At 42.2% G+C, this 14,126-nt stretch overlaps 1 protein-coding gene across 1 annotated transcript in view; it reads left to right on the top strand.

Annotated features, from left to right (window-relative positions):
- The first annotated feature begins 599 nt into the window (after positions 1–599).
- vbp1 (von Hippel-Lindau binding protein 1) overlaps positions 600–14,126 on the top strand; it is a 23,592-nt gene continuing 10,065 nt past the window's right edge. Inside the window, exons 1-3 of the mRNA XM_048604933.1 lie at positions 600–730; positions 7,898–8,022; positions 10,451–10,517. Of these exons, the coding sequence (XP_048460890.1) occupies positions 647–730; positions 7,898–8,022; positions 10,451–10,517 (276 nt within the window). The 5' untranslated portion in view covers positions 600–646. The remainder of the gene's footprint in view (positions 731–7,897; positions 8,023–10,450; positions 10,518–14,126) is intronic.

Here is a 14,126-nt window from a genome sequence, read left to right as displayed (position 1 = left end):
TGGCAGCAGATATATGGGAACATCACCATCTGCAAGTTCCCCTCCAAAACACCCACCATCCTGACTTGGAAATATATCGCCGTTCCTTCACTGTCGCTGGGTCAAAATCTTGGAATTCCCTCTCTAAGGACATATTGGGTCAACCTACAGCACATGGATTGCAGAGGTTCAAGAAGGCAGCTAACTACCACGTTGTCAAGGGCAACTAGGGATGGACAATAAAATGCTAACAGCCAGCAATTTCCACGTTGCATAGTGAATAATATTTTTAAAATACTATGCAGCGGCTCAAAATTATGAACATGCCATTTGGCCTGCTACAGGTTAATTCTGCAGAAAATATGATTCGGGGGAACATTTACCATGATTTTATTGGGCCTACTTCTGCTCCTATTTAACGTGCTTGTTGGATACATATTTTGGGTGAAATAACTCTATGTTGAGATATCTGCAAGTCCAATATACTGGATATAACAGACTAACAGCCACTTAATGGGCCGTCTCCACAAAGCCCGCCCTCTGCGCATGACCAGCCTTCCTGGTGATTGACGGCAGGGCCGGCAGCTTCTGACCAATCATCGCGGAGAAGGGGCGGGGCCTGTACGTGTCGGCCCACGTCACTCTCGTAACGTCAGAACGGCCCAAGATGGCGACCACCAGTGGCAGCGGCGATGCTAACGCGGCTACGAGCAGCCGCAAGCACCTGGGTATTCCTCAGGCCGTGTTTGTGGTAAGGACAGCCTGGGTTGGGGAGGGTTTGTGGCCATTTGTTTATTAGAGACCGAGTCTGAGGCTCAAGCCTGCAGTGTGGGCTCTGTCCCCATGGCAACGTGCGGCCGGGAGCGGCGGACACCGCCTGTCTTTCACCGTGCTGCGTGTTGTGCTGTCGCTGAGCACCAACACGGTCTTCTAACCCCCGTGGCGTTTGACTGCACTATTATGAGAGTGGGAGCTGAGCTCAGGTACATCAAACTGAACAGACCGGAATGTCCCAGGTTCCCATTTCTTGGACTGGCCTCCTCAGTGTCGGCTAAGATCAAGGAGGTTTCTTGCTCTTGTATACCCTGTCACTGCACACAGGGTCGGGTCACTTACGATCACACAACCTGCAGTCTAATTCCGGCTTTCCCGTTAACGCCAGTTGGTCGAGATTTGAAACAAAAGCTAATGTTCCTGCATTTCTCTAAGAGCGCCTCTTAACTAGATAAGGTAGTTATCAATGGGCGATGAGTTGATGTCTATTGTAAATAGATTAATGATTATAAACACATAACCGTGCTTTGAAACACCTTTCCCCCACTGAAGTTGGAGGACTTTGCAAGGAAACGATTCAGTTATTCTTTACTGAAGTCTCAGATTATGTTAAAACGGGATGTAGCGGAGAAGAGTGGGGCTGGTAGATTCTTTATATTTTCAACTGTGTTTATCATGATTTAGGTTTCAATATTTGAAGTTTTGTATTTTTAATGAAATTGTACGATCTCTTCTTTAATTTAGTGGGATGACTTTTAATGTACAAGTGTCCCAAAGTGTTTCAAAACCAGACCTCTGAGTGAGTTTGGTGGGTGGGGCGGTGGGGAGAGTTAGGAGTGGAAATTAACGTGGAAAAACACAAGTATTTAGTGAGCGTTTCCAGAGATTAGAGATGAGATGGTTGAAGGTTTTGCACCCAGTGGTGAGGTGAAATAAGAAAAGATGCACAAAAGCAGATGCAGAAGACAGCTAAAGTATACAAAAGTTAAAAAGATGTAAAGATAGTTAACTAAGACCAAACCCACAGAGGGATTTGAAACAGGTGAGAATTGTGAGCTTGAAAATCAGCCGACATCATTCAGCAAGGTCATTTGTGAATGGCACTAAATCCAAGTCAATGAGATTTGGGGATGCAATGGCCTCCTGGTATTGCCACTAGATGACTAAACCATGGATCCAGGTAATGTTCTCAGGATATGTGTTCAAATCCCATCAGGGCAGATTGTGGAGATAGAATCCAATTTTTAAAAAAATCTGAAATTACAAATCTAATGATGACTATTAAACAATTTGTGATCGCTTACAATTGTTGTTTGTCAGAAAAATCCATCTAGTTCACTAATGTCCTCTAGGGAAGGAAACTGCTGTCCTTACCTAGTCTGGCCTATATATGACTCTAGATCTAAAGAAATATGATTGACTCTTATCAATTAGGGATTGGCACTTGTCAAGATTCTTGCTCCCTGTATGGATGAAAGTGGGAATTGTAGTGAGGATGAGCAAACTGTCCTTAGCTGAATCTTCAAGTGGGGTTAGAAAAGAGAAATGTAATAGGAGATAGCATAGTTAAGGTGTTAGAAACTGTTCTTGGTGGCCAGGATTGAGAGTTCTGAAGGCCACATTGTCTGCCTGGTGCCAGGGTTAAGGATATCTCATCTGGACTGCAGAGGAACATGGAGTGGGAGAGAAAAGATCTCGTTATTGTGGTCTTAATATAGGTAGAATGAAGAAAGAGGTTCTGGATTCCGCTGAAGGGATATGAGCAAGTAGGGGCTAAATTTTTGGCAGAATCAAAAAGGTATTAATCACCAGTTTGCTACCTGAGCCACAAACTAGTTAGTATCAGTTCATAAAGATTAAAGAGGTAAATGCATGACTCAAAGACTGGTGTGGGAGAAATGGGTTTAAGTTCATGGAACATTGACACCGGTACCAGCCAAAGATGGGACAAGTTACACTGTGTCATGGATAACAAGGTGTAGAGCTGGATGAACACAGCAGGCCAAGCAGCATCATAGGAGCAGGAAGGCTGACGTTTCGGGCCTAGATCCTTCATCAGACCCTGTATCATGCTGGGGGCAGAGTCCTGAGGAATTGCATAATTAGGGCTGTAGATAAGGCTTCAGATTAAATAGTGGGGGTTCCCCAGTTGCATGAAAAGTTTTTAAAAATAGAAATTAAATGACAGGATAGGAGTGAAAGTTAACAATGAGCTGATTGTTACCAGAAAATGAAATGAAGGGACAGATGTGTGAAGTCATATTGCACCAAAGAATCATAAAAGGACAGGGAAATTTGATAACAGAACAAATTTGAGATTTTTACCTGACAAATTATACAGGAAAAATTAATGAGTTAACAATGCAAATGGAGACAAATTGTTATGATTTGGTGTGGGTTACCAAGAAGTGGTTACAGCGGGACCAGGTTGGGAATTGAATATCTGAGGGTACATAGTGTTCCAGAAGAATAAACAGGAAGGAAAAGGAGATTATATAGCTTTGTTAGTAAAGGAAGAGATCAGTGAAAGGTATAGGAATTGGAATTGAAGATATAGAATCAGTCTGGGTAGAAATAAGAAATAGCAAGGGAAAGACGTCCCTGTAGGAGTAATTTGTAGGTCCCCAAACAGTAGTTCCGCAGCAGGGCACAGTATAAACCAGGAAATACTGGGACTTGTAAGAATGGTATAGCTATAAACATGGCTAATTTTAGTTTGCATATAGATTGAATTAATCAAACTGGCAAGGGTACCCTCGGGACAGTTCAGTTTTGATCTGATTTCTTATTGTCTCATGTACCTAGGTCAAATAAAAAGTTTTATTTTGCGTGCAGCACAGGAGAATCATACAATACAAAGTGCATAAGGGTAACAGGACAGAACGAGGAATACAATATTACAGCTGCAGAGAAGGTGTACAAAGAGGGAGATCAACATGAAGTTTTAAATTTGAGAGGTCCATTCAGAAACTTAATAACAGCAGGGAAGAAGCTGTTCTTGAATCTGTTGGTATGTTTGTTTAAGCTTTTGTATCTTCTGCCCGATGGAAGTGGTTATAACCAGGGTGGGGACCAGTTTTTGATTTTGTTGGCTGCCTTTTGAGACCCAAGAAGTATAGATGGAGTCAAAGGATGGAAGATTGGCTTGCGTGATAGACTGGGCTGTGTTCACAGCTCTCTGTAGTTTCTTACAGTCCTGACAGTTGCCATACCAAGCTGTGATGCATCCAGATAGAATGCTTTCTTTCTATGGTGCATCTGTAAAAATTGGTAAGCGTCTTTATGGACATAGTGAATTTCCTTAGACTCCTGAGGAAGTAGAGGTGTTGTTGTGCTTTCTTGACCATTGCATTAATATGGGTGGACCAGGACAGATTGTTGGTGATCGTCACTCCTAGGAGCTTGATGCTCTCGACCTTGGCACTATTGATGTAGATGAGAGTGAGCCCTCCTCCTTACTTCCTGAAATCAATGACCAGCTCTTTTGTTTTGGTGATGTTGCAGGAGAGATTGTTACCGTTACAACATGCCAGCCAGCACTCTATCTTTTCATTGATTGTGTTAGAATTTGTTTCATAGAGCAATATGTTATGGAGGCAGCCAGGGAGCAGGATATTCTGGATTTGGTATTGTGTAATGAGATAGGATTAATCAATGATATCATCATAAAGAATCCTCTAGGGAAATGTGGTGATAGTATGCTGGAATTTCAAATTCAGTTTGTGGGCAAGAAACCAGAGACCCACACTAATATTCTGGAGTTAAACAATGGTGATTACATCAGTCTGAGGACAAATTTGGCCCAAGTGAACTGGGCAGGAAGACTAAAAAGTAGACAGTTGATGAGCAGTGATGATGTTTAAGGAGATATTCAATTCCTCCCAGCCAAGATATCTTTTAGAGAGGAAGAAAGATCATGAGCGGGAAAATCATCTATGACCAAACAAGGTAGTTAAACAAAGGCAAAAACTAACGCATATCACGTTGCAAAGGCCAGTGGCAGACTGGAAGATTGGGAAACGTTTAAAGATTAACAAAAGGTTACCAGAAGAAAGTAATAAAAAGAGCAAAGGTAAATAATGAAAGAAACTAGTGCAAAATACAAAATCAGATGGCAAAAACCTTATTAAAAGAGAAGAGAGTAGCTAAAGTGAATGTTGGTTCCTTGGAGGATGAGAATGGGGAGTGTAACGTTAGGGAACACAAACGGTGGAGGCATTATGTGGATATTTTGTCTCAGTTTTCACTTTGGAGGACATGTAATAACAGGTAATGCAGAGATTGTTTTAAATTCCTCCTTTTCTACAATTGTCGTCATTAGGAATATGGCACTGAGCAAACTATTGGGATTGAAGGCAAACAAGGACTTGATGGCCTACATCCTATGCTTTTAAAGGAAGTGGCAGCAGAGACAGTGGATCTATCGGTTATAATATTCCAAAATTCTTGGATGCTGAAAGAATTCAAGTGGATTGGAAAAGCGCTAATATAATGCCCTTATTCAAAAAGGAGCCAGTTAGTTTAACAGCTGCAGTTGGGAAATTGTTAGAATCCATTATTAAGGAAGTAATAAGGAAAGTCAAACTGCAGTCCATCAGAGTCAGCATAGGTTTATGACGGGTAAGTCATGTTTGCTCGAGTTCTTTAAAGATGTATCTAGTAAAATGGATAATGACCTTTTGATGTAGTACACCTGGACTTCTAGAAATCATTTGATAAAGTACCACACAATACACGAGGTAAGACCACATGGGGTTGGGCTAATGTATTAGCTTCGACAGGGGGTTGGGCTAATGTATTAGCTTCGATAGAGGATTGAGCAATAAGGAAAGGCTGAATAGGCTGGAGATATTTTCCCTGGAGCGTCAGAGGGTGAGGGGTGACCTTATGGATGTTTATAAAGTCATGAGGGCAATGGATAGGATGAATTGCCAAGATCTTTTTATTGGGGTGGGGGAGTCCAAAACTAGAGGGCATAGGCTTAAGGTGAGAGGGAAAGATTTAAAAAGGACCTGTGGAGCAATGTTTCCACACAGAAGGTGGTGCATGTATGGAATGATCTGCCAGCGGGAGTGATGGAAATGGATTCACTTACAACATTTATAAGGCATCTATATGACTACATGTTTAGGAAGGGTTTAGAGGTAAATGGACCAAATACTTGGAATATGGGACTAGATGGGGTTTAGGATATCTGGTCGGCATGGATGATTTGGACCGAAGGGCCTGTTTCCATGCTGTATAACTCCGTGACTCTATAACTGACAGAAAGCCAGATTGTTGGGATAAATGGGTCTTTTTAAGGTGTGTAAGATGTAACTAGCAGAACTCCACAGGATTCGGTCCTTGGGCCCCAGGTATTTGAAATCTATATCAATGACTCAGACACGGATGGAAGAAAATTTACAGACAACAATAAAATAGGTGGGCAAGTAAATTGCAGTGAAAAGATAAGAAATTTGTAAATGGATAGTTTCGATGAATGAGTCAAAAATTGGCTGATGGAATTTAAAATGGAAATGTGAGGTTATCCATTTTGGTTGGAAGAATAGAAAGGCAACTTGTTATCTAATTGGAGAGAAACTTCAGAGTGCCTTATCGCAGAGAAATCTGGATGTCCTTCTGCATGAATTGCAGAAAACTAGAATGCAGGTAATAAGAAAGGCTGATGATATTTTGGCATTTATTGCTTGAGGAATAGAGTTTAGAAGTAGGGAAGTGTTACTGCAATTGTATAAGGCATTAGTGAGACTGCACCAGAAGTATTGTGTACAGTTTTAGTTCCTTTTGCTTGAGGAGGGATGTAGTTGTACTGAAGGTAATCCAAAGGAGGTTAATTAGATTGACTTGGGAGATGAGGGGTTTGTCCTGTCAAGAGAGATTGAGCAGTTTAGATCTGTACACACTCAAGTTTAGAAAAGAGACCTAATTGATGAATATAAGGTGTTAAAAGGGATTGACAAAGTAGACGTAGAGCAGATGATTGCCCTTGTGGGACAGCCTATAACAATAGTTTTAGGGCAAGGGTAGCAGATTTAAAACAGATGAGAAGAAATTACTTCGGAGTCATGAATCTATGGAATTCATTACCCCGGAGTGCAGAAGCTACCGGGACACTGAATAAATTTGAAGATCTGGATTTTTAATTAGTAATTGGTTTAAGTGTTATGGAGAGCAGGCAAGAAATTGAAGTTGAGGCCAAGATGAGATCAGACATGATTATTTTGAATGGTAGAGCCGGCCTGAGCAGTTTCTTATGTAGAGGATCAGAGTCCAGCAAGGCACCATTGGAATAGCTGTGTTTAGAGATGACAAGCATAGGTGAGGGTTTCAACAGCGGAGTGGGAATGAGTTTGGAATGGAATTCATTGAATGAAATCATTGTTAGTGGAGCAGAATTTATGATGTGGATCGAAGACTCAGGCTTCTTTATCCCCATCTTCAATCGCTGGAAATAGTAACTGAGTTATGACACTATCACAGTTGGGCAATATGGCTGTTGTGCGTTCAGGAAATGTGATGGAGAGGCACATGGGTGTCATGAGGAGCTTGGCGTGTTTCTGTGTTGTCACTGTACCTCCTTTAAAGTGCTGCCAGACTACCTTTCACCCTTTAAACTAATTGGAATTCCGAAGAAACTGTCATAGGTGGTTGGGGCATGTTGGTGAGGGTAGGCAACCCAACACTACTGCCTTTCTGGAAGTAATACTTGATATAGCATCTCAAACTCCAACTTGGTGATGATGAAGGGACATTGGACTCAAAATGTTAACTCTGTTTTCTCCCCATTGTCAGACCTCCTGAGTTTCTCCAGCAATTTCTGGTTATTTCAGAGCTGCGTGATGTGCGGCTCTTTATTTTACATACACAACTCTGTAGTATTGCCTCAGAACATCTAATGATGTAATTGAAGATATTGTATAGGCCCTGTGCACTAATCTTGCTACATATTGTCAAAATATTTCATTGTTAATCTGTTGATGGTAACACCCAGGATGTTGATGATTGGGGAAATCAGTACAACTCAGTTACTTTCGTTTGCTCTTTATATATTTTTGCTAGTGTATAGGTTGTGCTTATTTCATTTTTCAAGTCCATCACTTAATCTCATTCTTTGTTTTTTTGTTTATTATCTGTCTTCTAGGAAGATGTTATTGCATTTATGAAACAGCCAGGTAATGAGACAGCAGACCTAGTACTGAGGAGGCTAGATGAGCAATACCAAAAATACAAATTCATGGAGCTGAATCTATCGCAAAAGAAAAGAAGGTGAGAATTTATCATCAAAGAGTTAAAAACGTTGACACTCTTAGTTACCTTAGCTGAACTCATTAAATATAGTGTTCTTAACACAACATATTAGATTCACCGTTTAAGCCATGACTGAGAGAGCCACCGGTGCTTTGATCTGGTGCTTTTTGATTATGACAGAGAAAATGTGCACCTTATTGATTCACTTAATGCAAAGCCCTGGCAGTCAAATTAAATTTTTATTGCATGGGATTCTACAGTTAGTATTATTTAATAGTTTTTTTTACATCTGTTTTCCTATTGAAATCAAAAGCGACTGTCTCCAAGATTTGAAAACTGACCCTTGCTCAAATACCTGGTGTCATAGCATATGTTACATGTCACACATTTTTCAAAGAATATAATTGTACAGCAGGTATATTTCTCTGACCAAGTGAGACCAGCACACCACCCGCTGATTAAAAATATCCAGACATTATCTCTGTCGAAGCTACTGTTACAAACAAGCCATCTAAGGTGTTCTAGTGTTGTACCTGTTGAGAGACTAAAGCAATATTCTGTAATTGTTTTAACTGGGCGTTACCAAATCATGTTAGGATCAAGGAAAAACATACTGATTTCTATCAGAATTCTATCGTGGCTGTTCTCATGCTGCCAGATTTAAAATAAAAACAAAAATGTTTCACTATGTTTTGCAACCTTTGGCAGTAAAGAATATGCTGTAAGTGAAATTTGGTTATGTCAAATATAAATACTGCCCTTCTTCCTTAGTGTAGTTACTTGTGTTTTATTCTGCTGTGGTATAATGCACAGACCTTTTACTCCTCAAGATTTCTTCCTTCTTGGCTCAAGGCTTCCTTGACTAGTGTCAAATTTGACCCCATTTTGAGCTTCCAACCACAAACCTGTGCCAACCCAAAAGCTTCCTGTTTTCAGCTCCATTTAGACCTGGATGTCCCACCTCAACCTGGCTACTGCTAAACTTCATCCATGTTTCTGTTACCCCTTCATTTGACTTTTGCCACAGTCAATGTGCTATATTTGGGCTTTCAGAAAGCATTTAATAAAGTCCTGCATTAGAGGTTATTGTGTAAGATTAAAGCGCATGGGATTGCGGGAAGTGTATTGAGATGGATAGAAAACTGATTGGCAGAGAGGAAACAAAGTGTAGGAATTCTGAAGAAGGGTCCAGACCTGAAACGTCAGCTTTCCTGCTCCTCTGCTGCCTGGCCTGCTGTGTTCATCCAGCTCTACACCTTGTTATCTCAGATTCCAGCATTGGCAGTTCCTACTATATCTGTAGGAATTAATGGGTCCTTTTCAAGTTGGCAGGCAATAACTAGTGGGGTGCCACGGGGATCGGTGCTGGGACCCCAACTATTCACAATATATATTAATGATTTAGATGAGGGAACAAAATGCAACATCTGAGTTTGCAGATGATACCAATTTGGGTGAGACGGTGAACCATGACGCGGATGCAGATGCAGAGATCCTTCAGCGTGATCTGGGCAGGTTGGGTGAGTAGGTAGATCAGTGGCAGATGCAGTATAATTTGGAGGTCATTCACTTTGGAAGCAAAAACAAGAAGGCAGATTACTGCCTGAATGGCTGTAAAGTGGGAGAGGGGTGTGTGCAGCGGGACCTGGGTGTCCTTGTGCACCAATCACTGAAGGTAAGCATACAGGTGCAGCAAGTAGTAAAGAATGCAGCTAGATATAACACTTGGGGTGAATGGGATCCAGTGTTATGGGAGAAAGTAAGATTAGGCTACTGAATTGGATGATCAGCCATGATCGTGATGAATGGCGGAGCAGGCTTAAGGGCCGAATGGCCACCACCTTCTCCTATCTTCTATGTTTCTATGTTCTTTGTCAGCGTCCGAATTCTATCCTCTGCAAATTTGACGTTATACATAGCAGTGTCCTTAATCTTACCAAGTCCTGTTTACCCATTACCACTGTGGTTGCTGATCTGTATTAGCATGTTAAGCAAAGCTTTGATTTTTGTAATTTTCATTTCTTGATTTCAAGTTCCATATGACCTCCTCCCTCCTTAACTCTGTAATCCAGCCTACAACTGGCCAGGATAACTTTGTGCTTTTGTCATTCTGGCCTATTGCACATCCCAATTTTAATTGTTCCAACATTCCTTCAGCTGTCTTCGCACTGGCACTGGAATTCCCTTCTTAAACTCCTCTGTCTCACTCCAATCTTTTAGGATACTCCTTAAAACTACCTTTCTTACTAAGCTTTTGGTTATCTGCATTAATGCTTGCCTGTGTGGCTTATTATCATGTTTTATGTTGCAATGTTGCCATGTAGAATTTTGTATATTTTATTATTTTTAAAGATGCTATTTGGATAAAAACTGTTCTGTCAAAAGGTATTATGCTTTCTTCTCAACGGGACTACTTATACTTACCATCTTTTCTTCCTTTCTCTAGGCTAAAAAGTCAAATCCCAGAAATTAAACAGACATTAGAAATTTTAAAACACATGCAGAAGAAAAAGGTAAAACTCTCTAAATCTTCACAAAGTTGATGACAGTTGCTTTGCCCACTCTCAATTTTTTTTGGTTATGTATGCATGTTTAAGCAATATATATTTGCTTTAAACAAATAAATCACTAAGGAAGAATTTTCAGCATTTGGAATTATGACATTGTCCAATTAACCCTCACTAGGTTTGTTAAGGATTGTCAAAAATATATCAAAAATATTGCACTTAGATTTGTTCTTCTTTCGTGGGCAAATGACCTATGCCTAACACCTCTGTTTCTTCCCTCTCAAACAAGTATGCTGATTTTTCAAAAACAAAATTGCTGGAGAAGCTCAGCAGGTCTGGCAGCATTTGTGAAAGAAAAAAACAGAGTTAACGTTTCGGGTCCGGTGACCCTTCCTCAGAACTGATGGTGGCTGGGAAAATGTCAGTTTATATTCAGAAAATAGGGAGGTGGGTGGGGTAGGGAGTAAACAATAGGATAGAGCCCAAGGAGAGAGAAAAACAGTTAGACAGACAAAGGAGTTGCTAATGATCAGGCTGGGAGGGTGAATAGTTGTTAATGGGGACTGTTAGTGACTAACAATAGGGGATGTGAAATGGCAGGCTATGTGGTAACAAGGCCTGATGTGTGGAGTAGGGGGCTGGGACATGGGAGAGTTTAGGCCCTAAAATTATTGAACTAAATATTGAGTCAGGAGGTCCCCAAGCGGAAAATGAGGTGTTGTTCCTCCGGCTTGCACTGGGCTTCGCTGAAACACTGCAGCAAGCCAGAGACAGAGATGTTGGCCAGAGAGCAGGGTGGTGCGTTAAAGTGGCAGGCAACAGGTAGTTCAGGGTCTTTTTTGCAAGCAGAACATAGATGTTCTGCAAAACGGTCACCAAGTCTACGCTTCATTTCCCCAATGTAGAGGAGACCACATGGTGAGCAGCGAATGCAGCAGACTAGATTCTGGGAAGTGCAGGTGAAGTGTTGCTTCACCTGGAAGATATGTTTGGGCCCTTGGATACTGGGGAGGGAGGAGGTACATGGGCAGGTGTTGCACTTTCGTCGGTTACAGGGGAAGGTGCCATAGGGCTGTGAGGAGGTGTTGGGGGTGAAGGAAGTGTGGACCAGGGTGTCCCGGAGGGAACGGTCCCTGTGGAAGGCGGACAAAGGAGGGGAGGGGAATGTGTGTCTGGTGGTGGCATCTCGCTGGAGGTGGCGGAAATGGCGTCTGATCTTCTGGATGTGGATGCTGGTGGGATGGTAGGTGAGGATAAGGGGAATCCTATCACTGTTGCGGGAGGGAAGAGAAGGGGTGAGGGCAGAAGTGCGGGAGATGGGTCGGACCTGATTGAGGGCCCTGTCGACAACAGAGCTAGGAAATCCTTGGTTGAGGAAGAAGGTGGATGTTTCGGAGGCTCCCTTATCGAAGTTGGCCTCATCTGAACATGTGCGACGGAGACGGAGGAACTGAGAGAATGGGATGGAGTCTTTACAGGAAGCAGGGTGTGAGGATGTATAGTCCAAGTAGCTGTGGGAGCCAGTGGGTTTGTAGTGGATATTAGTGGTCAGTCTATCCCCAGAAATGGAAACAGAAATGTCAAGGAAGGGAAGGGAGGAGTCAGAGATAAACCCGGTGAAAGTGAGGGCCGGGTGGAAATTGGGGGTGAAATTGATGAAGTTTTCCAATTCCAGACGAGAGAGGGAAGCAGCACCGATGATATCATCGATGTATCGTAGAAAGAGTTGTGGGTGGGGGCCGGAATAGGACTGGAACAAGGAATGTTCCACCTAACCCATGAAAAAACAGACATAACTAGGGCCCATGCATGTACCCATGGCAACCCCTCTTACCTGAAGAAAATGAGAGGAGTTGAAAGAGAAGTTGTTGAGGGTGAGGACAAGCTTGGCCAGTAATTTTGTTTTTGTTTTTGATTTACAGCATCCGCAGTTCTTCGGTTTTTATGCTGATTTTCAAAATGTAGGCTGTGATAGACTCTCAGGGGAATGTAGCACTGACAGCCAGGTTTCTGGTACCGAGACTGGCTCCAATGTAATGAGCGGTATGCCAGTTCCAAGTGAATGATTTTGATAGGGGACTCTGTAGTCAGAGGCAGAGACAGACATTTCTGCGGCTGACAGAGAGACATCAGATTGGTGTGTTGTCACCCTGGTGCCAAGATCAAGGCTATCTCGGAGAGGATGAAGAATATTCTCAAAGGTGAGAGGGACCATCAGGAGGTTGTTATACACGTTGGAACTAATGACATAGGAAGGGATAAGGACAAGATGAGGAGAGAATATAGGAAATTAGGCAGGAATTTAAAATGGACGCCCTTGAAGATAGTAATATCTGGATTACTCCCGGTGCCACAAACTAGTGAGGGTAAGAATAGGAAGATAGAGCAGATGAATGCGTGGTTGAGCAGCTGGTGCAGGGAAGAAAGATTCACATTTTTGGATCATTGGAATTTCTTCTGGAGTAGAAGTGACCTGTATAAGAAGAATGGATTGCACCTGAATTGAAAGGGGACTAATATCTAAAGCTAAAGCTGCACGGGAGGATTTAAACTAGTGATGGTGGGTGGGAGTCAGACCAAGGAAGATTGTGAGGAAAGAGAGCAGTCAGAGACTGATACAGTTGAGAAAAGAATTAAGCCAAACAGTCAAGGCTGTAAATGAGGTAGGACTGATAAATTAAACTGCATTTATTTCAATGCAAGTGGCCTAACAGGTAAGGCAGATTAACTCGGAGCATGGTTGGGATCACGGGACTGGGATTTCATGGCAATTACAGGGATGTGGCTCAGGGATGGACAGGACTGGCAGCTTAATGTTCCAGGGTGTGGATACTGTAGGAAGGATAGAAAGGGGAGCAGGAGAGGAGGGGGTGTGGCGTTTTTGATTAAGGACAATATTGCAGCTTTATTTAAGGAGGATATTCCTGGGAATACGTTCAGGGAAGTTATTTGGGTGGAACTGACAAATAAGAAAAGAACGGTCACCTTATTGGGATTGTACTCTCGACCCCCGTAAATGTCAGCAGGAAATTGAGGAACAAGTTTGTGAGGAGGTCTGTTTACTGTCAGAATAACAGTGATTATGGTAGGGCATTTTAATTTTCCAAACTGGGAGTGCCATAGTGTTAAGGGCTTGGCTGGAGAGGAATTTAAGTGTGCACAAGAAAATGGTCTGATTCAGTACGTGGATGTACCTACTAGAGAAGGCGCAAAACCTGACCTACTCTTGGGAAATAAGGCAGGGCAGGTGACCAAGGTGTCAGTGGGGGAGCACTTTGGGGCCAGTGACCATGATTCTATTGGTTTTAAAATAGTGATGGAAAAGGGTAGACTGGATCTAAAAGCTAAAGTTCTAAATTGGAAGAAGGCCAATTTTGAGGGTATTAGGCAAGAACTTTCAAAAATTGATTGGAGGTGGATGTTCTCAGGTAAAGGGATGGCTAGAAAATGAGAAGCCTTCAAAAATGAGACAATGAGAGTCCAGACACAGTATGTTCCTGTTAGGGTGAGGGGCAAGGCTGGTAGGTATAGGGAATGCTGGACGACTAGAGAAATTTGAAGTTTTGGTCAAGGAAAAGAAGGAACCATATGTCCGGTATAGACAGCAGGGATCGA

Source organism: Rhincodon typus, chromosome 14 (genome assembly GCF_021869965.1).
Source record: "Rhincodon typus isolate 14 chromosome 14, sRhiTyp1.1, whole genome shotgun sequence".
In the NCBI taxonomy this organism is placed as follows: Eukaryota; Metazoa; Chordata; class Chondrichthyes; order Orectolobiformes; family Rhincodontidae; genus Rhincodon; species Rhincodon typus.
The sequence above is the reverse complement of the archived record's forward strand: the minus strand, read 5'-3'. Positions and strand labels throughout refer to the sequence as shown.